General features: G+C 43.7%; 1 protein-coding gene across 1 annotated transcript in view; it reads right to left on the bottom strand.

The window, feature by feature from the left end:
- plxna4 (plexin A4) overlaps positions 1–25,687 on the bottom strand; it is a 225,871-nt gene that overhangs the window by 174,433 nt on the left and 25,751 nt on the right. The window contains exons 2-3 of the mRNA XM_068721314.1: positions 20,399–21,747; positions 9,196–9,378 (exon numbers count right to left, since the gene is read on the bottom strand). Of these exons, the coding sequence (XP_068577415.1) occupies positions 9,196–9,378; positions 20,399–21,643 (1,428 nt within the window). The 5' untranslated portion in view covers positions 21,644–21,747. The remainder of the gene's footprint in view (positions 1–9,195; positions 9,379–20,398; positions 21,748–25,687) is intronic.

The raw sequence follows: 25,687 nt of genomic DNA, 5'->3' as shown, positions 1-25,687 counted from the left end.
TTAATCAGCTGACTGTAAACAGCTTGTCATCATTCTGACAGGATCCAAACATGGGCAAAACTACTGCAAAGTCAGCGGTATTGGGACAATTGTGTTGGACAAAATAAATGTTCAAATCTTTTCATGTTCTTTTCATCCACAGTAGATTTCAATATATTCTTAAAAGTCAATACATGCCAAGATTGCTGGAGTCTTTTAGTCCAAACAGTGGATAATGAATAATAAGCAGAAATACTGTTCACCCCAAAGGTCTAAGAATTCTGAGATTTCCTGCTGAAGTACTAAACTTTTTTTTAAATGACAGGCACAAATTTGACTTCAGCCAACCTTGTCTTAAACCTGAGCCAGAAACACATCAGAGTCAACTACAGTTCAAACTGCCAGGAAACGGAAAGATCAGAAGTTAGTCATTTTCTCTCTCCAACTTCTCTGCTGGCTCAAGCCTTTCAACTCCATGTACACACTGTGGAGAATAGCCACTCAAACCGCTCACGGCTCAATAGGCTGCCACATACTGGTACTCTTCTCAATAGGTGCAGACTCACAAGAGTGAAATGAACATCAAACTCTATTTCACCGCTCTCACCCTCTCCTCCCATCAGACTGTCTCCCTTTACCCTTTCTCGACATTCTCTCCATCTCTGTAGCTTTCACCCATCATTCTTGCTCGCCAATTTTGCCCTCTTTCAGTCTCTCTTTGCCATTATCTTCTTTCTGTAGCTGTTCACCCACTCTCTTCCAGCTTCCTATGACAGAAAAGATCTGTGTAAATAAAAAATAAATAGATTTTCTGCGAGGCTCGTGTCTGAATACTGCTAAAAATTCAGAAGAACATTGGTAAAACGTTAAAATAACCATCAGCGTTACATTAAGTTGACATGCCGAGGTAGTTTAACTTCATTCTGACTAAGAGCTGTTGCAGCTTATCAGCCAGTCAGAGAAAAATAAAGCGCATTTAGGCTGCAACACCATTGTGCATGCACCAGGATTCATAGCTGGATTCTCACCTTGGTGACAAGCTGCTGCAATACAGGAGTTTAAAGCAATCGCGTGGTTGTGACTTAGTGTGCATGTGTAAACATGGTGTCAACCTGCAGTGAAGCGGGCTCGTTACCAAGGTTGTACTTGTTGTGTGCGTGTGTGTGTGTGCGCGCGCGCGTGCATGTGTGTGTATGCACAAGCGCTATTGCCCTGCTCAGCCCCTGGCAGCTCATCAATTATAAAGGAGCCCTGGAAAGGAGGGATAAGGCCAAGCTACAGCAATGGCATCTATAAATACACACCTGAATGACACGCGTGAGGTGAACAGCTATTTTTGCAAAGCACCGCGTACGCACACACGAAGGTTGACAGCCAAACACGCTGAACGCACAGGCAATGTCATCCACCAGATCAGGGCACTTTGTGTATCTGTTGAGTCAGGACGCAGAGTGCACAGTGGCTGCTCTCTGCTAACCTGAGCACCATGTGATACTCCGTCTAAATCAGAGGAGAGATTGCTTTCCTCCTCTTCCCTCATGTCTTTCATCAACTAAACACTCTCGCTGAATGGCCAAACAAAAAAGTTGAGGTGTGTGTGTGTGTGTGTGTGTGTGTGTGTGTGTGTGTGTGTGTGTGTGTGTGTGTGTGTATGTGTGTGTATATATGTGTGTGTGTGTGTGTGTGTGTGTGTGTGTGTGTGTGTGTGTGTGCGTGCGTGCGTGCGTGCGTGCGTGTGTGTGCAGGAGGGCGGGTAAATTCCGTTCTGGTCTGGAAGACGATGCTCTATCACACACTGGTGGTCCCTTGTTTTCCCCTTCTACCTCACTCTCTGCTCCCGTGTCCCTCCACCTTTTCCCTTGGATTATTTAGCCCTTAGTTTATCTCGGCATCCATCCATCTGTACGGTCTCTCTCTCACCCGCACCATGTGGCGCACATTCAATTTCCCAGCAATATATCCCTCACTGCATCTCTCCATCTGTCTTTTCTGTTTCTCCATCATGCATCCATCCATCTAACCATCTCTCTCTTGATCTCCTCCTCATCTGTTTTCAACTCTACATCAGTTTCCTCCTTCAACTCCTAATCCATGCCCACTTTCCCTGCATTTTCTGTCTCTCCACCCCATCGTCTATTCCCCACCTCCCCCTCTCATTGCCTTCCTCCCTCCAACTCTACCCTGAGCAAACACTTCCTGACTGAATTCAATATGGACTACGCCTGCTGCCCAGTCAGACCTCCTGGCTACTGGACAAGGTGTTTTGTGTTGACAGCTGGCATGGCGAATATTGTGGGAATTGTGAGCATACAAGGCGAACGCTACGTTCTGATCATCTTCCCAGGACATTACTGGACTTCACTTCTCATTAGCTCCCGTAATTTTCTGCACAGAATTTTCAAACATAAACACAGAGACTAGTATACAAGTACAACACACACACAGACTATCTACCGCCTCCCTAAATCTAGTGGAGAAATTGGTCTTTGGAAGGGGGCCTAAGCAAACATTGTGCACCAAGCAATTACCAGACGAAGATGTATGTGGAAACAATTGGCCAGCAACAATGGTGCGAAAAAAAGAGCTGAGAAAAGAAGCGCAAGGTGAGGGGGGGGGGGGGGGGGGGGGGGTGGCGGGGGGTTCCCATTGACTGATTCCCCTTGACATGCCTTTCTATCTCTACAACAAACAGCAGAGTAAAGCTGGGTAACAGCAGTTAACACAGCGAGACGAAAACACCAACACGTTAATATTGTGTGTGTTCAATCAGCCTTACAGCCGTGGGGTCAGCAGCACCCGTCATCTTCTACCAGCCCACTGTCATCACACCAGAGCATCCTAACCAGCATACTGTACGCCGTGTGTACAGTAATGTAGGCTCCCCTGCAAATTAAATTCATGTATCACAATATACTGTTAGATATACAGTGTGTGTGTGTGTGTGTGTGTGTGTGTGTGTGTGTGTGTGTGTGTGTGTGTGTGTGTTCCTGCGTTGATGCCTTCTATACATTCTATCCTGTGTGTGGTACAGCCTGTGCTACCATGGCAACTCACGAATGAGCATGCTTTAGTGTGTGCTGCTGCGCTAGCTGGTGTGGAAGCAGCTACACACACACATTCACACACACACACGCAGTGCCAAGGCAACTAGGAAGACTGCTGAGGAATACTTAACAGTATGGGAACATTGACATTCTAGGAATACTGGCTGAATACAGCAGCAGTTTAGACCACTGGGCAGAATGAATGGACTACTAATGGCTACTGGCCAGGGCGATAGCAGCGGTGTGTGCGTCTGTGAGCACCTGTGTTGAAGAGTATCGTGTTTATAGCATAACAAGGGTGGGGAGGGGGCTTAAATCACTGTTCACACACACACACACACACACAATGCCTGCCCGCCGTCCTAAAGCATATTTCATCATTAGCTCTAAGCAGTTAATCCTCTGCTCCACTGACCATGGCTCAGCTCAGCCCATTTCAATAATCTGCATCTGGGGCTAACCAACCCATCATACACACCCAGAGAGACGAGCGCGCGCACACGCACAGGAAACAAGAACACAATCAACCCACAAAACATATGGGACTGGTCCAGAGCAATAAATATCTCACATAAAATCTCCGACACCCACACGTGCATACATCTACCCATCCATAATCTATTGTTCCAACAGCAAAGACAGTCAGTAGAAGAGCCCGGTTCATTTACTAGACTGGGAATGCCACAGTAATGCAATGTTAATTGTGATTGCAATAAGTTCATAATAATTGGACATATCAAATTAAACAATTGTTCTCTGATTAACCTGCAAGGTTTAAAGTGTTGCTGAGCAAACATATAAGTTAGCTTTACCCTACAAAGCCTCCAAGTGGCTAAGAGGAATCAGTATTCTCATATATCCGCATACGGAGGTGATACGGAGAAATAAGCAGAGGTTGATTCAAAAGTGGGAGTTTGACCTTTCTCTGCCCAACAACAAACATTAACCATTCAGTGTTGGAATTGACCCGTTTCTAGCTCATGCCATCTCCCCTGACAACCTTAAATGACAGATCTCTCTCTGTCTCTGTCTCCACTCCTGCAAGCTTTACTCTTCTCCTTCAAGAAGCTACAGCTTCGCAAACTACCATTGATTCACCTCTCACTCTCCATCTGTCATGTCAATCTACCCTCTCCTTTCCCTTTCTTGCAAATTCTTCCTCCATTTTTTTTTCTACATCGCCTCCTTCTCTGTGTTTGATTCTTCTTCTCTTTGTGTGTTAGCTTCTTCTTCCTCTCTCCGTGTGTTTGCTGTTGCTGCTTCTTCTTCTTCTTCTTCTTCTTCTTCTTCTTCTTCTTCTTCTTCTTCTTCTTCTTCTTCTTCTTCCCTATTCTCTGTCTGACTGCAACAGATCAAAAACTATGGTGAACGAATCGTCACAAGCCGACACAATGTTCTTTGCCTATGACCAAATACTGACAAACGCTGTGTGGAAAAGAAGGTTTCATTTCTTTTCGTCTCCTCTGTACGATCACTCCAAGAAGCATGCATGCGTCTGCTTTTACAAACACCACCTGTGTCAGCGTACAGAGAACAGCAACACACACATTCACCCAAAGCTTCTTCGACCACACTACCTCTGCATGCCATGCCTTTGTCAAGTTCAAGGTTAGCTGCTCATCGTATCGAGCGCCAATGCTCCCCATCGGGACGGATGGAGCGGAGATGCATTAGCACCTCGGCAGGTGGCCCCTCAATCTCATCTCTTCCCTCTTTTTCTTCTCCACCTCTACCCTCCACACCTTCCCCCCTCATCCCATAGTTCACTTCACCATCCACGGCTCAATGGAGGTACCTGGCCAGCCTTTGTACCACAGCGTGCATGTAGGCTGGAGTGGGTGTGTTCAATGATGCATGAATGTGTGCTTCTCTCAATACATGCAATTGTGTGCAGAGTGTGAGTAGCATGCATGTTTGTCCGTACAGACGTGTACCTCTCATGCTAATGTGTAGTCTGACCAGATGACCATAAACTAAACCAAAGCCTGCAGGGGGTTCAGGCTTTCCTCTTGACCTGCTGCTGTGCACTGACCTGCAGCAAATGGGTTTAAACCTTACACAGCCCCAGCCTTTTATCTCCATCACATCTCCATCTCCTCCTTAAGCCACAGACCAACGCACACACAAAACTGACCGACAGACAGGCCGACAGAAGCCATATGGTTCATTCACTTCCAATGGCAGGAGGTAGCCATCAAAGAGCTTTCACAGCAACTCCATTCAGCCATGGGCAGATAGACGGACGGAGGGGAGAGATTAAGAGAAAAAATTAGCGGGGGAATTGTGAAAAGAGGGCAAACAGAGGTGGAGAAATCGAGGGGAAGCAAATAAATAAGAGGAAAGATGTGAGGAGTGTCGTGAAGAGTAAAAACGAAGAGACATGCAATCAATTCAAAAGAGTTAGAAGTGAGGTGGAAACCAAAAGAGTGAGGAAAAGGCATGGAGGTGTACAGATCAAATAAACGCTGTGTGATGTGAGGGTATCAAGCATTGTGTGAGACAGTAAAGGCCAAGCGTGGCTGTAGCTGTGGGCATGTACAGAATCCCACTGCCTCGACAGCACTGCCGGCTTTATGCTGACAGGAGGGTGCTATGAAATCCAGTTTAGACTGTGTCAATACGGACTTTACACAACACAGCCACTCGGCATCAGACACATCTAAGGCAAGAGCTATGTTTGTGTGTGTGGATTTTTTACTACTATCTTTGTAGACCATGAAAGTGAAGGGGAAACTTTGGCTGCTCCTTACTAGGACTTGGTTTCTTCCCAGGCTAACCTTACTTTCCAGATTATTCGTCACTTCTGCTCTTCCACGTTAGGCTCATCTTTATGAACAGTTGTACATTTCACTCTATCACCACCACTAGCGCTTATTCTCCAGGAGAACATGTCCTTTCTCCTTTCTTCATGGGCATAGACAACATGAAAATACTCAACATTAATGGAGGCTAATTGCCATCTCAATTATCATTCTACGTCTCCTGTTGATCTGTAGTTTAGGTTGAAGTTGAGGTGAGGGTTGTGAGGAATTGTAGGTATATTGAGTGTCTGTGAGGGGGGTTTGAGGAATGTGAGGTGTGAACCTGCGGGGGAAGAAAGTAGTTGACAGAGGTGTCTGCACAGGACAATGGGTCAGGATCCAAGGGGGTGCTTATCAGATTTCAGCCAATCGTGGAGCTGATCGATAGGCTGAGGAATGTAACTTTGGGGGGACAAAAGGACTGTAAATCTGAGGAGAAATTCAGACCTCCTCCTGACCATGATGCAGATGTCTCGTGGCTCGGACGGGGCCTCACTTTCATGAAATGTATATGTTTGTTTTGTTATTAATAGTGTACTTAAGTTTGTAATTGTTTAGCTTCTGTTTGTTATTAAATATCTTTTGATTTGATTTTAACTCGAACCAGCTTATTTTTTGGCCCTGCTCTGCTGACAAAAGATGCAGCTGTAGGAGACATGCGGCCTTCCTTGTGTCTGCGAGAGAGTTGACACCCTAACAGGGTTGCGGTTAAGTATGTAGTTGTGGTAATTAAGGTTGGGTTTAGGGGCTTGGGAATGCAATATGTGAATATTTAATACATTAATTATCAGTATAGAAGTACAGCCATGTCTGTAGTCTGGTCCACTTGTCTCACGTTATACTAGCGAAATCTTACTCTCACCCCCGTTATATAAAACAATTTCACAAGCAAATTTAATTTAATTCACTCAGCTTCCTGCCTAACTCAACTTCATGATGTCATAAACGTGAGCCTGTAAACACTAACAATGCAGCTCACCCAAACACCATTGCATTAAAGTCAATCCACTCTCTTTTACCGTAATGCTTATATTTATTGAGGGTGACGTGTTAGTCACAGCATCATAAATAACAGCAAAAAAAACAACAGGAGGATAGTGTGAGAGAGAAGAAGTGAGAGAAAGGAGGAGGAGGGGGTTGAGGGATGGAACAAGTAAGGTGGAGGAGTGTATATAAATCAACATCCATTAGCGGAGGGGTTATAAAGTCACTGATGAAGGAGGAGGACTGAAGCTCAAACCTTTTATTGTCTTGTTGTTGTCTTTTATTGCCTGTGATGTCATCTAATGGTATACAGTTAACGACAGGGGAGGGCAAGTATATACATGGGAGGGGAGGATGGGATGGTAATGGGGCTGTGTGTGCATTGTGTGCACGTCTGTATTGACACAGAATATTGATCACCTTTTGTTTTGTGAGCGTCCAAGGTTTTTTTTGCCTGAATATACCATATGTGCACAATATGATCTTCATTCATGTTGAGTTTGAATAAGAACAATGGCAAAAATCCTGCAGACACGGTTCTCTCAAGTGCCAATATGTGGCTTTGAGAGACATGCCTGGAGAGAGGCCAAGGGAGCGATGAAGAAAAGCTCGAAGATAACCAATGAAAACATGTTTCTGAAACCTTGAAGCAAAAAAATATTCAAAAAACCCTGAAAACAACTTCTACTGCTTTTTACACTCGATATAGCCACTAAATATTCCATTCCTAACTCGCACTCATCGCCTCAGATGAGCAGTAGGTATTAAATACCATCGCATACTCTCCCCTGTTTGAAACATCCACCTGCATGTTGGTTATTTTCTCACAACATGGAAAACCGCTGCCTCGATCACTCTGCCTCTGAGCGGAACAAAAGCGACAAACTCAGACGGGGGGCCGCAATCAACAAAAACAAAATAATGTGAAAACCAGCGCTCCTGTGAATCCGTAGAAAAACACCTCTCAACATCGATCACATCTTTGTTTAACAGCCTCCACTCCGTCTTTCATCCTTCTTCCTTCAACATACAAACTTCCTTCCTTCCTTCCTTGATTGAAGACATGCATCATTTCAGGAATGAAGTCCATCTGTCCAAACTCTCCCTTGTAGCTCAGCCTTCCTCTGCCTCCCTCAGTCACTCTCTCCATCTCTCTTTCCTCCTCTCTGTTCAATACCGGTTTTCCCAGGCCTGTGAGGCTCACTGCCCCAGAATTAGTCTCAGTCATGGCCCCGCGATGATATGTGTGTGCGAGGAAGTGGGGAGTGAAAGCACAGGAGCTACCACCCTTCTATCACACCTAGCAGCAGTGCATCATCCCATTAGCCCAGAAAAGGGCTGCCACATGGGGGGGAGGGCACAGGGGCATGAGGGGAGTCTAGGGTGGAAGCAACAACACGCCAAAACCCAGCTTATCCAGTACTGTTTAACTCCGAGGAGACAAATCTTGTTTAGCCGAGGGCTTTGCTGTCACACGGAGTGTGACATGTTTTTCAAGGGAGAGGCAGCTATGGTCAAAGATGCTCACAAACACGATGGCCGACACTCCCGGCTGCAAAGACATTTCCATAGGTTATCAGAGCCCATGCAATTACTAATAATGCAATAATAACCAAGATTCCCTCCACTATATTACAAATTGATGAACAAAAATGTAAAAAATAATACTGCTCGATATTAAATATCCTAGTTTATGTTACTGCTACTGTAATGCAGTTAAGTAAATCACTTCGTAAATGATGTATTTCATTCTATTCTGATCCCTCAATTTGCCTCAAGAAACAGATAAGAAACTTTGTCTAATCAATTCTGCAACATGCTGATCTGTGCTGTCTAGCAACTTCTCCAACATGCTGATGTGTGCTACGATCTGCCCCCAGGGCTCTGGATTTTATTCAAGTCCAAAGTGAAGGAAAAGGACAGCCAATACTCCCGATACTGTGTGTACCCTCGTGTACGTGTGATATGGTGCAGTGGATGAGGAGGATGTTGAGAGATACCAGATAGGCTTGGCTCTAGGAATAAAAAACCCTCGAGGGGCTCTCCTGACCCCCCCCCCCCCCCCCCCCCCCCCCAAAACACACACAGGCACATTTAAATTCTCTCCACAGTGAAGTACACACAATTCACTCTCCCTCTCTTTCATTGACACACACACACACACACACACACACACACACACACACACCTCTTCCCCCTCTGCAAATGCAGCCGACTCAGCCGATTTGTCTGAAAGTCAAACTGCCTTACTACTACTATCCTTCCTCCAATCCAGCAGTCCCCAATTCCCAGGCCTTACTCCACATTCTCAAAGAGAGAAACCAAATCTCTGTGCCCATCACTTCAGCCATCTCCGCTTCCGTTCATGCTGCATTCCCGCTCCTTACCTTCTTGACTCGTCCGCTTTTTGTGCCCACAAACACCAGTGAGTGGTTCTTGTAAACGTACGCGATGACGGAGGACATTTTGTCAACGGCGTCGGAGAAGAGAGGCTTGCCTCGCACCATCTCGGACACGCCCAACGGCGCATTCATGTCGAGGCCACAAAAGTCGTCGTCAATGGTCAGGAGCTGCGGTGGAAAGGAAGAGAAGAATACATCACAAATATGATTCACTTTCCCTCGTTAATACTAGAAATATTACTTAGCGCTTCATGAATTCTTCCTTCGGTTGGAGCTGCATGCCACAAAGGTCTTAAGTGGGGGAGGTTTGGTTAAGTTAGGCAGAGAGTCTGGTAGTGGTATTCAACATGGTTATCCAGATACAAACCTATACCTGGTCTGATGAACAGTAAAGAGTGAATTCAACATTAATGCAAATGAGAATATTTTGTGTGAATGCATTTCTTTAAATGGACAGACATTATAGGGAGAGGTCAAAAACAGTTTGTATGTGAAAGTCTGTGTGAGCATTTGTATGCCAGTCCAAAATGCAAGAAACGGCAAATGTGGAAAGAAGTAAGAGCAAGATGAAGATGGAAGAAGACTGCAGTCAGGCTCCAGCTCTGTAACAGAGCCAGAGGGTGCTCCGTCAGGCACAATTCCCCACCGTCCATGCAACGCTACAGCTACTACAGAAATGCCAGAGCGGCAAGATATTCAATGTGAAAAGAGTCTAAGTGAGCTGAGTGAAATGGAAAAAAAAGAAAAAAGCTGCATCATCACACCGAGGCAAATCACTGCAATTCATCTAAATATATAAACAACATTTGAATGAGAGTGGGGAGAAATAGAACGTTCTGTGTGGACATGCTGCTGTGATTTTCTTATTAAATGCAGATAGGTGTGTTTCATGTACAGTGTCTCTCTACATTTTATTTTTGCATTCATGTGTTTTACCTTGCCGGGGCAATATTCATAGCAGTCACTGTGGGCAGAATGACTTATGGGTTTTGATAAGAGAATAATGGTGCTGGGGATTGGTCATTATTCTGTGTGTGGATGGATTTGAAACACTGGGTTCAGGACTGAGGCAGACATTGTTCTTGATTAATAGCTCAGCAATGTGGTGTGTAGCTGTTGGGAGAGAGGCCTCGGCAGTTGACGCTGCCGCTATGTTCTTTCAAAACACACCGAAAACATCAGTCGTAAGGGGTCTTATTTTCTGTTTTTTTTACTCTTGGAAGTGCACCCCCTGGGCTTTCAATCAATCTCGCAAGCACCAAGTGTCTCCTCACAACCTTTCACTAAAGGCCATCATCATCATCAGAAGCCTCAGACTGACACAGAGGAAATATGAGGCCTGCTTTCATTAGACAAATGGAACACGGCTGGTCGAGACCACATTGAGCGTCGGGCTACGACACGGGGTTATACGAAATGGGATGAGTGATCGATAGAGACGACCTGAATTTGGGTCAAGATCATGTCATACGGTTAGAAGGTTGAGATGAGGACAAAATGCAGCAAGGCCAAAGACAGGAAGGAGGAAGGAGAGATGATAAATACCAATGCTGAAATGCCAACGTGAGTCAACAATGATGAATATTGGTGCACAAAAGAAACTTAAGTGGACAATTTTTCCTTCAATTCGCCACCCTCTCGTTGCCCTCCTCCTCCAACCTTTTGAGAATAAGCTGTTGTGGAGAATGCACTCTCTGCAGGTCCTTCATGTGGCGTCTCACTGCCAGATAAATGGAGCTCTGATGAGAACCAGGGTCACCATATGAAATCACAGTACCTGCTAACCTGTCCCCCCTCTTTTTGAGATAACTATTCATAATCAACACAATTATTTCTCCTTTCTGAGGTATATCAAGCCAACACCGGTCCCCACTATCGTGTCCACTTACTGTATGTTTCTCCATTCACCAGTGGAGCGGTTTCTCTACGTGCATCCGTTAAGGTTCCGTGTTTTTGTGACAGAAAGAAACACCCTCTCTGTGTCGCCATTAGTTCTAAAGTAGCCTCAACGTCCCAGAGTTCAAAGGTTAACACGGCCCATCACAAGCAAAATGGAGTACTTTGTAGTATTTGGAGCCTCTGTGATTGAATGCAGCCTCAAAAGATGATAAAAGGTGCAGCCATTTCTCCAAAGATTGATTCATTTTCCAAAAAGAGTAAGAGTGGTTTTTGTCATTAAAAAAAATCACTTGACATTATCTGTGAGTATCTGTCAACACACACGTGTGTGTGTCTGCGTAAGTGGTGGGTGATCTATGTTCAAGAAGAGGCTGCTTTTATACATGTGAAAATGTGTGTGTGTGTGTGTGTGTGTGTGTGTGTGTGTGTGTGTGTGTGTGTGTGTGTGTTTTCATCTCTCGTCACTGACACATGCTGTATTATTTCTACTGGTTGCCAATCATAGCTGCCATCTCTGTCCCGCATTCTGCAATCTAATGAAATATACTTCGTCTGTCAGCCCTTTCAGGAAGCAGACACATTTTCATTACGCCACCAGCAAAACATGACATTTGTAGTTGTGATGCCAAAGATGTCTCTAGTCAGAATACCAAATAACATCAATGTAGCCCTTGACATTGTCTGCCAATATGACACCCCTGTCACAGCATCTATCACACTTTATGCCCCTTTTCTTCCTCTTAACCCATCTCATTTTCAAACAGATTCAAACAGGTTCCATTATCACTGCTTATTCTTTACGATAGCCAGCGCTTTGCAATATGTCCAACCATTGGCAGACACCGTCTGCATGCGGACCTTGAGGATGATTTTCTGTCTTCTTTTTCTTCGTCTCCCTGCTTGTATTCACAGATCTGATTTTATTAACTTCTGCACAAACACAAGTTATGAATTCTTGTAGGACTCAACAAAAGTGCCAACAACTCACACATACGTGTTTGATAACATACTGCATACATCCCTTTGATTGAAACGACTGAAACTAATGATTACTGGTACGAGTGTTGCATCTGAATATGTGTAAACTGCTAGATTATCAACAGGGACTGACAACTCGAATGACTTGAAACTATAAACTCGATCCCTGCTCAGGTGTGGAAGGTATTTCAGCACACGTCACCGCAGCACAGCAACAGAGGAGAAAGACGGAGGGTTCCTCCCGACAGACAGAGGGATAGGAGAGCAGAGTCCCTGTATTTGGGCGGAGGCCAGGCACCGAGGCAGAATCAGGTCACTCTCACCCATATCCATCTCTCTACTGCTGTTGGCCTGCCAGCACCGGCACAAAGAGAGCTCTCTTCTGGACTGTGCAGAGGGATCAGCAGATCCAGAGTGGTGAGAATGAGAGCGGGCAGCAGAGAGAGAGAGTTGCTCTACGCGATTAGCGGGGACTGAAAGAGATCCGCTCTCCGACGCTCTCTGATGTACAGCCTAATCTGGGTCTGCGCTGTTGTGAGGGCACGTTCCATCGGCTGCAAGTTCACAAAGTTAATGACACGCATTAAACCGCAGAGAGGTTTCGCTTCATGTCGCTGCTCAACCGTTGGAGGCTCTAAAGAGTCCATTTTCTTGCACTAGCTACTCCTCTTTAATGCATTATTATACTCCATGTGGCAGTTTCGATGACTTTCTTCCCCAATGTTTTGTCATTGTGCATCTTGTTTTTATAATAAAAATGCAACATTTGGTTGATTGTTTTACTGGAGAGTTATGGATGATTACATGGCAGAACTTCCCTTACAAAGAAAGACTGGAGGAGTAAAAATTTAAAAAATACACCCTAGTGGTTCTCTCCGTTTAATTAGCCGCTTCGACATCCAGTATTTCCTCTAGCCTACTGTGCAAAATGACTGACCTGCCAGGCTGATTGGCAGCGCTAGAAAATTATGCCACGCTTTAAATGGGTTCGCAGTGTTCATTGTGAGATATGTCAACATTGAGCTTAACATTGAAAACATTGGCTGTATGAGTCACCTTGAAGTAAATCAATACATGTCGGAGAATGTTTAACTCACAGCATGCTAGCTTTACTGCAAATATACTTGTCATAGTCTGGGGTTTTGATTGGTCTGTTTTATTTTAAAGTTCTCTGCCTTAAGTGTTCTGTTTGTTTTACTTCATTCTTCTGTGTATCACCTGTGTTTAATAGGCCTCATTCGCCTTGCCCCGGTCCAATTGTTTCTACCATCAATCAGCTTCCTGCCTGCCCACCTGTGTATTGTTCACTAATTAGTTTCAGTGTATTTATAGGTGTGTGTTTTCACTGTGGGTTGTAATATCGGCCCTCATTGCTTGTTTGGAGCATCTGTTACCAGATTTGCGTTTCAGCTTGTTACCTGCCTGCATTATTTACTCTCATTCCTGTAGGTTCTGTTATTAAAGTGTCTGCTTCCACTGTGGGATCACATCTGGCAACCTCTTCATTTAGCTAAAACCTTTGATTCTGCAAGTTTAAATGAAGCTCTCTAGATTTTATTTGTTTGTGTGCCTGTGAGTAAGAGAGAGTGTGTGCTGATGTGCATCAGATGGACCACTGGCTACTGTGCCAAGACTTTGTCTGTCTGACTACTCATCCATGGTGCCTTCCATCACACCGGTGACAGAACTCACCACGGAGTAAACATACACAGTGAGCTGCGCACTACACACAGGTGCCCCGTTTCCATAAATCATTCTCCTATATCTCCTCCTCTGTTTAGGAAACTGTCATACCTTCTACTCAATTGAGCCATCTGAGGGCTCTTCTGCTTTAAGAAGACCGCTTCAGGCAGAAACGCAGCGAGATGCAGAATATCAAAGCAAGAGAGAAGCCCTGCTGGTGAAATGATCTTACACTGACACATGATTACTTCTGAATATAAATATATTAGCAAAAGAGTAAGAACAGTAAAACAATTCTGGGATGAAATGAATACAGTGACCGTGAGATTAGCTCAAGGATGGAATCATGTTGGGCAGGTCAGTGTGTTGTTAAGATGAATGGCTGCTTTAAGAGAAAGGAACATGGATACAGAGCATATTCTATGATAAACAGCGATATCGCTCCTGTGAAAACTGGTTAAACTAAAAAAAAAAAAAAAAATAATGTGCAATGCATTGTCTTGGTAAGAGCAGGAGTCATTGTGAATCTGTTTTTGATGGCTGGAGTTCAGTGCTCTTTGTCATTTCGTTAAGGCAGTGAGGAGTGAGTCTTTTTTGCATCACTGACTGAATCATGCTCAAAAGTCAGTTTGAATGCAAGTGTCGATGCCGAGTACGAGCCCTGTCACCAAGTAGATTTAACTTCCCCTTTGCATGGCGCTTTGGGAATTGTTTCGAAAGCCAGTCACAATGAAAAAAGAAAGAATATATGCCCCCCCACACACACACACACACACACACACACACACAGGGCTGGTTCAATGCCCAAATATGCGTATATTGAAGTGTGTATGAATATGGCTGTACACATACTTCTCAAGACGTGCCTGAATTGATTTATTTAGCAGTTTCAATGTGAGGAGGCAAGGCTTTGATAAGCCTGTGATATGTTGTTAATTCATGTTTGGAGATACTTGCACCTGCCAACCATTAGCTGAGCCGCTATGACAAATGATAAATATTGGGTAGGGAAAACAATCAAACAAAAAACGAAGGGAATACACAAACTGCTGGAAGACATCAAATTAGGAGCTGAAAATAGAACTCAATATCATAAAGAGAGAGATGTGTCGGATGATTCCCTAACCTATGTGTTCCGTATCACTGTGCACCGGCAGAACATCTTTCATTATTTATTTTTGAATGATTACTAGGCATTACCGTCTTGTTTTCTACCAAAAACTGTATTTATTCAAGTGATAAACAAAATAAATTGAGAAAAACAAGTCAGCCATATTATCGCAATCCAACGCAGCTTTCATATTTCCTTTTTGTTGACGCTGTGCGAGAGAGAAGTTGATGGTCATGTGTCAGGATGTTATTAGTGGGGGTGTTAAATTGGACTGCATCACATTTAAGTGTGTTACATTTATGTTGATGGAAAACATATTAGAGATATCTTTTAGCATAATGTTATACAGTTAAACAACTCACAAATTCAAAACCTATTCAACAAAATGCATGACTATGATATATGCAGGATTGATTGTAATAGTTGTTGTAGTTGATTGCATTTAGGGCTGTACCGAATGTCATATTTTTACATTTGAAGCTTCTATTGGGGTTTTCAAATGAAACTTTGAATGTCTTTTGATAAATTTGATGATGTCATCACCCTAAAATAAAGTTTAAAATAAGTTGTTTTCTTTTTGTGGATATATAAATGTAATTTATGGTGCTGTTAGATTGCTGCTAGACCACCCTGTTAATATAGGTGCGCAAGTTTTGACTGCAGTAAAAATGTAGTTTTTGAAAGATTAAATGTTAACAAATATATTGAAGATGGAATAATTCGTTAGATGTTGCAACATTTTAAAATGACTACATTTATCAATAAGTTTTGACCTTTGGACTGACACCGCTTGGGAGTTATTATAAAAGTTTGGATCTCATGAGCTTGATCTTTATCTGCAACTGTGAGGAAATACCGGGTTCAAACAGAATGAACAGACATCCAAAGCTTCAAAATATTTAATACAGCCAGAATCACATTTGAAATAGCTTGGTAAATTGTATTGGTAAATCCATGTATTTTGCTAAATTACTTTTTAAGTATTGTACAGTACTCGGTGGAATTAGGTGGTGGGAAAAGAGAGTTCCAACAGCTCAACAAAAGACAAAAATGACAAAGAAATGAAGACACCCAAGTCAGTCAGTGTTTTTAGGTGGGGAGCAGCCAGCAGAGTATAGTCTAGGAAGTGGGAGACATTTGTTTAATCACAGAATAATGATACTGTGATGGATTCTGACCTTTAGCAAGAGGTATCATGTATGGAGATTTAATTAGCGAGCAAGCAGGATAGTGGATATGTGGATGGAGTGGGGTGAAGTGGGGAGGGGGGGCAGTCTGGATGTCCTTAATGAATCCAATAGCCTTTCCCTTCCTGAGGATGTGGCCTAGACTGACTCATCAGCAGCAGCAGCCAGCCACTGATTAAGCTCCGCAATCAGGAGGAGGAGGGATGGAGTCGGTCAGCGCAAGAGACAACATCATTCAAAGGTTGGTCAAACATGGAAGAAGATAGAAGACAGAAAAGAGTCGATAACGTGAAATACGAGCATTGGTGGGAAGACGCAGAATGTCATATTGGAAAAGTTCTTTCCAAGTGAAGGATGAAACAAGCCGTGGAGGAGTGTGTGTTGGGAGGACCATGAGAGAGATCAAGGAAAAGACTCAAAGAAACGGCAGCAGCCGAATAGAATAATCTAATTAATTGGAGTGAATTCAGAACGTGAAGTCGATAGCACATGACAAATGTGGAAGAATGGCCCGTGGCATGCTAGTTAATGACATGTAATTAATGACCATTAGTAGAAGGGATGAGGGGATGGCCGTGGCCCGTCAGGGACTTACAGGCGACCTTGTAATTCTCCCGTCGATGTTTGGGGGGGGGGGGGGGGGGGGTGAGAGACAAAACTTCACCCCATGCTTATGGGAGGCATTAGAGGAGGAAATAAAGGGGAGCAAAAGACTCGAGGAGGGGAAGCATAACGGAATGAGAAGAAGGACCGGCTAAAGGAGAGAAGAGCGGCACAGGCGGTGAGCAACGAAGCAAGGATGAGAGAGAAGAGAGCAGAGAGGGAATTTATTGCGATCCCGCTGTTTTGTTGTTCTGTTGTGTTTCTGCTGACACTGTGAACATGGAGGGAGCAGGCAGCAGGGTTTTTTTTTTTATAGGTCACATGCCACTTCACAATGATCTATGGATGCAGGTCCTTTGTAGACTTATACTGTTGAGCATGCATTATGTGGCTCAGCCAAGCGTGGCCATTTGGGGGAGAGAGGAAGCATCCCCCCCTTACTCACTCTCTTATATCCTCTCAACTGCTCCCTCACCCATCATATCACTCTCTGCGCATACTTTTTCTTCACAACTTCTCCCTCTTTCCATCTCACCTACTCTGACTAAAAGCCTCTTAAAGATGATGTAAAGCAACAAAAGCCTAACGGGAGTGAGTGTTAATACTGTCCTACTCAGGCCTGTGTCCTTCAACATATCACTACTTTGATGATGTTTCCTTCCAAAATAACTATAAAGGTTTCAGTCAATTCAGTCAATTTAGGTTTTCACACATTTCTATCTTCTACAAGTTTAGGTCAACTGTGTCGCCGACAAATACAAAACTGGTTGTGTTGCTGTGAACACTGACCATTAGAATAAACAATGTCCTCTTGCAAAGCTGCAAGGTCATAAAATACCACCAATACTACAAAGTGGAAAGAAATATGATAATGAGCTGCTATTGTGGGCCAGAGGCCCTTTAAATAAGTTGAAAAATCTATTAAATCTATTAAACTAAACTTTCCACTGGACATTATATACTTGTTTTATTATTATGAAATCTGAAAGACACCTGCCCACATTGTCCACATGCAGTTTATGTACATACATTAGACCATATATTCTTACACAGCAGCTTTTCATTACAGTCCTTAATGTTTTTACCAGGAAAGAATGAGAGGAAATAAAGCAAGATTATGGAGGAGTTGTAAGAGCATCAGTAAGACCCTTATTTGATATTTACTGTATAGTACAGTGTGTGGTTGTCTGATAACTCAATTGGAGTGAGTGCAATGAAAGCACTCCAACGTCCAAAATATTGTGAGCACCGTAGTTTGGTGTTTTCAATAAAGAGTGAGCATGTGTGTGTACTGTGTATGTCTATGTTGGCTCTCTGCACCAAAGGGAAACAGAACGGAGAGGATGTGAACAAGGAGTTTAAACTACACTTCTGATGATATTAGAAACACGGCGCTCCCAGTCATACATCATTTAAAGCGCCAAAGGAATTAATCAGTGACTAACAACCAACGATTCATAAAAAAAAAAATCAACCATGGGATATTGGAGACACCAACCATCCATCACAGAAACACTCGAGAGATGGGAGTTATGTTTGCCCACAACTCTTTATCTTAACATGGTCTCATTGTGAAAACATATGTATATGTATATATATATATATATATATATATATATATATGAATATATACGGCCTATATTTACATCTACTAATTTACTAACGCTCAAGCAATAGGCCCTTGATTTATGTGTGTCCATGTATTTAAATATTACTCCTGATCAACAACCTAGAATTATCAACATTCAAATAAATGATTCAATAAGCCTTTCAGATAACAATTTATCTATTGCCATTATTACACTTCATCAAAAGCCTCTCTCTGCCTTTAAACGTCACCATGCTCATCTCTGCAGTAGCCATACTTACAAGTGTGATGGCACGTGTGTGTGTGTGTGTGTGTGTGTGTGTGTGTGTGTGTGTGTGTGTGTGTGTGTGTGTGTGTGTGTGTGTGAGTGTGTGTGTTTGTGTCACAACGCATCTATCTCCTGCAGAGTCCACCGTCACTTCTTCAGCAGGGTCTAATTTATGCAGTGGCGATGGCGATACTGCGGCGCATGCTGAAATGGCATCATTCCTCAGCGCTAACCCCCGTGTGCTCCCTCACACTTCCTCTCGCCGCTGACAGCTCCACCCTGGGCATGATTTATCAGGCCCTCAAGCAGCAGACAAAGGCACCGCGGCACGTGTGCCGTGCCAGAGACGGATTAATAGATAAACACTGTGATTCCCGAATCAAACACAAGAGCGGGTCAACTTCATAATGGCTTGAGATAGAGCATGGCTAAGGTCAGAACAATATGGACTGAGGCGCAGTGAGAGGATCAAATTTATGTTCATGAAATATGGTCACGACCAGACAATCACATTCTTGTTAGAAGTATTTCTGGATATATACATTTTCTGTTGTGGCTCTTGGAATGAAAATAATAGTTTTTTCCTGTATCATGTTATTTAATTTGTGACTCGTGCTGTGTTTGTTTTGTGAACTATGAAAGAAGTGCCTCTGTACATATATGGAACTGCAGTAGGTACGCAACATCCTATGTATGTAATTGTTGCCAGAACCTCAATGAAACAATGAGGTTCTGGTCAGAATAAGGACGATACTAATCATCGCTCCATTATATTTCTAGGCATCAGAATGTGTTTTTTTGCTCACCAGTGTATTCACTCATTCAGTCTTCTCTAACGATACAAAACACATGGTGGTGTAATGCACTACGTTTTGTCTTTATTTAAAAAAGAAACACTGTACAAGTACTTTCATGAATTATCTATGAGTAACACAGTTATTGAAACTACTCCAAATAAAAATTGCATAATTTTCCATTTCCAACGATACCCCATTAATTGATCTACATGTTAAAAAAAACGCACCTCTTCAGAGTGGTCTTATATTTTAACCCATCATCTACACCCCTCTGAACTCGAAATTGGCAAGTGAGCACATGACTCGTGTAGAGGAACATGTTAACTAACAAATGCACACTGCGTAATGAGATCAAGACAAAGAATGGCTTTGGCTGCTTGTGAAGGTGGTCTAAACACGTAACACCCAATTTAACCTTGTTTTTTATGTGCACAAAGTGAGAAATCAAATGAACTGAATCACTGAATTTGTAATGCTGTTATGGAGATTGGAATTATGGTAATTTGGCTGAGCATTCGGCTGCATTGTTTAAAGGGTGAGTGTATTAAAAGAGGCAGTGGATGGTTAATATCGCATCAAAAAGGGATGGAGCACAAACCCATCCGAGAGTGTTCATTAAGGTTTCCCGCAGTGAGCCGAGGCTCATTAAAGTGACATTGGGAGAGTGTCCACAAATGATTTTCCTTCAGAGGGACTCACCTGTAGTGTCCTTCAGTAACAAACAATTAGAAGAATAACAAGACGTCAAGGTTTAGTTTCCTGAATGCAGTCTAATATAATACTCTTTTCCTAAATGGGTGTGATACATTCTACTTAAAACAGAACTGCTCGACACCTGCTGTTCTGAATACAGTACTACATGTTACAGTCAGGAATGTGTGTACTTGTGCACGCAAAGTATGTGTGGAATAAAAAGAAACTACCAATACAGTATATATTTTCCCAGTACTTTCAATAAACTTGTGTCTATAAATGTGGGTGGAAGTCACAAATATGTGTGTGTGTGTGTGTGTGTGTGTGTGTGTGTGTGTGTGTGTGTGTGTGTGTGTGTGTGTGTATTCTATGAGTACTCACCGCACTGCTGCAGGGAATATCTTTGACTTTGAGCCAAGCCAGGTCTAGTGTGCCCTCTCCCTTGTAGCACGACTGCAGCCTCTCCTTGATTTTCTCATTGATCTTCCGCAGAGAGAAGACACACAGTGCAGAGTCCTGCGAGGCCTGGCGCGGACGCCTCTTCTGGCCTTTTGAGAAAACGGCAAACAAAACGTCATCGTCCGGTGCCACATCTAGTGAACGTGCCAGTATGGCACCAGCTTTGGACAGGTAGGCCGCCTCCAGTAACCGGTACTCCACGTTGCCACTAATGCATCCAATAGGCACCTCCACATAGGAGTTGAAGGCGGTGTCGGCCTTGCAAAGGCGGACTATCTTGGAGGTGTAGACCTGTTCCCGACCGGTAGAGGAGGATCCAGTGGTTGGCCCACCCCCCATTTCGGGCTGCAAAGTCAGGAAGTAGACAAAGTTCCCACTGGCAAAGCCATAGATGTAGTATATGTCAAAGTCTGGGATGACAGTGAAGGTGTCTGAGGGAATCTTAATCATAGAGGCCACAAACTCATCGTGAAAGACGTAGGCAAACATGCCATCCTCCTCCGAGTTTCTGGTCAACTTGCGGCTAGAGATGGTAGGGAAGTACTCTGGTTTGCCATCCACTGCTGTGGCTACAAACAGCATGTCCGGAGAGGCATTGCTATACGACACAATGACGCCAAATACGGAGCCACTCTCATTGACGCCAGAGAGGTAGTGCTCCTTCTTGTGGAAGGGCTCTCCTAGTTTGAAAAGGTCGTCTAGGCGAAGGAGTTTGCAGATGCCCTGGTAGAGGCTGCCACATGCCAGCAGCCGGTTCTCCCGATAGTCCATCAGAAGCATCTTGTTGACATTGTTGGTGAGTGTGAGCGGCTCACTACAGGGTTGGACGATACGTGGTGGGTAGCACTTGCGGTTGTCTTCATCCGGGCCAGTCTCGTGGGACACCTGGACCTCCAGGCCCGGGGACAGTTTGTATATGCGATTAACGGCTCCCAAATAAACATTGCCGTTGCGATAGTCCACTGCCAGATGGTTGAATGTCCATTCGGGGTTCTCAGCGCGAAATGATGCATACTCCTCCTCCTGAAGGGATGCTGTGATCACTTGGGAGCCGGCACTGTGAGCCTGTGGGGCTTGCACCACTGTCTGTGACGTCACAGGAAGCTCCAGACTGGACAGGAAGCAGCATACAAAAAAGCAGGTCCGTGTCCCGGTGAGGGACGTCATGGCTGTTCTGAGGTTGGGAGTGGTGAGGAGAGGGAGGGAGGCACAGTCCAGTACCGTCGGCCAATCAGGATCAAGCCTCTCTTGAGATGGAGGACATTATGAACCTAAAGAGGGAAGAAACAAAACCCGGTGAACAACAGCAACATAAACAGCACAAACACGTGACTACACATTCAAGGCAACAATCACATGGTATTGATGGATAAACATTATGCATATGAAGATCTACGTTCTAATTTCATCTAGCACAAATTAAAGCAGAGCATCTTTACAAAGAATAATGAGGAAAACAGGTGAAGAGGCCACACACTTGAGACTTTAGCAGCATCTATAATTAGAAAAAAAGTGGGCTAGAGAGAGAAAGGAATGAGGCTGAGGCTCAGTCGAGGTTTAAAAAACATTGTGCAGGGAGAGCTTTAGCCAATAGGATCAGTCCATGGATTGAGGAAGGTGACAGAAGAGGAGGAGTAATGCATCGTCTCAGAGGAGGTGATCAGCATGGCTCCGCACCATCTCACTGCATGGACCCCTGCCCCTCCTCACCCCTCCTCGCCTTTCTGCTCCAGCCGCTATGCACCTAATTGATTCTCCCCTTGGAGTAGCAATTTGCATGTTTTGGCAATTTTTCTCTTTTCTCCCAATAGGGCAGCTCACCTCCTGACACTGCTAGCAGAGAGAAAAGGACCTTCTTTCTTGCTTTAACATACCTACACACACACACACACACACACACACACACACACACACACACACAAAGTAGGAGGTTTACGAGCAGAAGAGGAACAATTAGCAGGGAAATGCAAGTGTTTGCAGAATAAGCTTCCCTACAGTCCTTAGGTCATTTGCAAAGTCTCAGCATACACACAGCCATAGTAGACAGGCATCCACACACACACCCACACACGCACACACACACACACACACACACACACACACACACACACACACACACACACACACACACACATGCATGTAAAACCATGGCAATTTAGTGAATGTTTGGCATGCAAGCCCAGCACCCAGCATAAGACACACACCAGCACAGATTATCAAGGGGAAACGACAGCATTTCCTGTAGACACGGTGGTCCCACGTGTGTGTCACCTGCTCATTAGACCTCTCCAACGGCAACTGGGTATTATGAGGAGTGGTGTTCACCTGGGTAGTATCCAGATATTAGTTTTACACAGACACACGCAAGAATGAAAGTCCTGCGACACTAATCCAAATCATATTCTGCACTAGAACTCCATAGTGTCAACCTGGTGTGGTCAACCCATATCACTATCACGTGAAAATACAATCATCAGATGCTTTTCTTACATTTGTTCTTTGCAGAAAAATATAAAATAGTCTAACAACAACAACCTTAAATCCATAGGCAAACAGCAGACAGAGGGTTTGCAGTTGTGATCAAGGTGTTAACCAACATTGCTTCTTTCCAAATTCAATTCATGACAATCTGTATGTTGCTGTGCGAGAGGTACAGGATGAAGACAGGAAACACCTTTTAGTGTCAGCCATAGTAAAGCTACGAAAGAGTTTCATCTCAATCAGCAAAATAGACCATTTTTTACGGTCATGGTTGTGTTTGTTTAAGCATAACATTCCAATTATAATTATCCCATTATAACAACCTTGTAATTTTAACTCTAAAAATAAATCTACTTCGTAAATTTGTAACTTTTTAAAAAAAACTATAATCACTATGAACACTTTCACCCATAAATGGTGGAGCAACCTGGCATTATCCAGCCACAGATCTCATCTCAGGTTCATATCCAAGCAATCACAAGTTGTGGTGGCGACAAACGCAACCTCACTGCAATCTTACCAATCTCCCCTCCATCTCCTGCAGGCAGAGAGAGAGAAAGCACAGAGCAGACAGCCTCTCCACACATGATAAGAGGACCAGAGAGGATGATGAGAGGAATGAAAACTGATACAGAGATAGAAAAAGTGACGTGTGTGTGTGTGTGCGTGCGTGCGTGCGTGCGTGCGTGTGTTCAGGTGTGTGTGTGTGTGTGTGTGTGTGTTTGTTTATGGAGGAGTGAGAGTCAAAGAGCGATCATTAGCATAGCTATGACGCAGGCGTAAAGCAGAAGGGTGAAGGGAGAGAAAGGGGCCGGGAATTACAGGCTGTGGACATAATAATAGAAACACTTGTCGCAAAAGTGAAGTGCCGAGTTACACATTTAGGAGTCTGGAAAAAAAAACATTACCACGTTCACCAAATTGTCATTTGCAGCAGTGCGATTGCACTGAAAGGGGTTTTTGTTATTGTGTCCACCCACCAAAGAGAAAAAGTGTAAGAGAGAGGTTTAGAGAAGGACCTAGTGGAAGCTGCTCCTGCTACTTGAGGAGCAATGGCGGGTCAGTGAGCCCATAATGTTAAAAATAAAAAACAGGAGCTGCATATTAATCTCACATAAGAGAACAGCACTGGAAGCTCATTTAGCTAGCTTAAGGGACGGCCATAACAAAGTGCTCTTCTGAAACACCCAGACAACTTTATTACAACATTATTATTAATAGAAAAGGAGACGGAAGGAAGACAGGAGGGGACTAAGAGGGAAAAGAAGGGCGTGAGACACCGCGAGAAACGGAGGGGGAGGCTCCTACACCACCTTCACATCCACCTATCCTCATGAGTTTAAACATTAATACACTCAAAAACAGCTCACATCCAAAACAAAACACAGAAAAGAAAGCCTCCCAGTAGTCTCCCTTGATAACTAATAGTTTTGCTAGCATAAAACACTAAAACCTCTAAAAAGAAAAAACTAAAACATTTACTCTCATCAGTGGTACTCTGAAGTGTGTGTCTGACACATGAATCTGGTGAAATGTAATTATCCTTCCTGACGGGGGGGACAAGCTTGTTTAGTTGCTGTTTGCCTTTGCCTGCTGATCATCAAGCGCCATTAATTAAGGCATGCTTTGGTTCTGAGGATCTACACATCACACACACACACACACACACACACACACACACACACACACACACACACACACACACACACACAGACTCTGATTATTCTAACACATAGTTTATCTTTCATCTAGTTGCGTGCAATTCCTTTTGCATATCAAAATAAGGAGCGATACTGGTGGTGATGATGCTTGAGAAGAAGTGAAAATTACAACATTACAGTAAAAAAATCAATTCTAATTACGTTGTCAAAATAGTTTATTTACTTTATAAAGATGATTAATTATGCTTGCGATGACTGATGGAGTTTAGTTAGTTGTGCAAATGTGTAACATCCACAGACCAGCCAAAATGTGGCTGATGCAAAAAGTAGCTGAGGCTTCTAGTTCTGTAACCCAAGTGTGTAGCGGACTGCTAGCTGCAGGATTTACTCAAATATCACAACACACACACACAGCCCTATAGACATCAAAGTGTGCTAATGAATTCATGATTAGCACCACACTCTTTCCCCGACATGCACTTCCAGTATCGCTGGAACTGTGGGTAAAAACAACCCTGTGTCTTTGTGTGCCTTGACTCCATCCATGAGACTCCAATCTGAGTGTTAAACTCAGTCTTTAGAAAATAATTGGAATGTTTCTGTTTTCCTGTTTCGCTCTCTGTGTGTTCCTAAATGCCGTCGGCAGCCAGCCAGTAGGAATCACGTGATAACTGTAAAACTACAGCCTAAAAGGGAGACATAAACAGCATTTACATTCATAAACGTGACTTCACTAATTAAAGGCATCATCCTTTTTTCAGGGGAGAGAGGAAGAGGAGAGGAGAGAGGAGAGGAACCAAGAGAAGAGAAGTGAGATGAAGTGGCATCGTCATGGCTACACACCAGAAATGTGTTGGCAGATAGATAAAATGCGTCTCCCCACCCTGAACCATCTCTAACACATACATTTAGTCTGGCTGTCAAAAGTATTGCTCAAAACCTCAGACGAGACACAAACACCAAGTTGGGTTCACAGATCAACTGCTACACATTGCTCTGTCTCAGATAAAGCATTTTGATGCTGCAGAGTTAATTTCAGGGACAACAGTATTAGGCAAAGCTATTATGG

Source organism: Cebidichthys violaceus, unplaced genomic scaffold, assembly GCF_023349555.1.
Source record: "Cebidichthys violaceus isolate CVI_PGR_0920_01 unplaced genomic scaffold, fCebVio1.0.p SCAF_27, whole genome shotgun sequence".
NCBI classification, from domain to species: domain Eukaryota; kingdom Metazoa; phylum Chordata; class Actinopteri; order Perciformes; family Stichaeidae; genus Cebidichthys; species Cebidichthys violaceus.
This window is presented reverse-complemented; position numbering and strand designations above follow the sequence as displayed.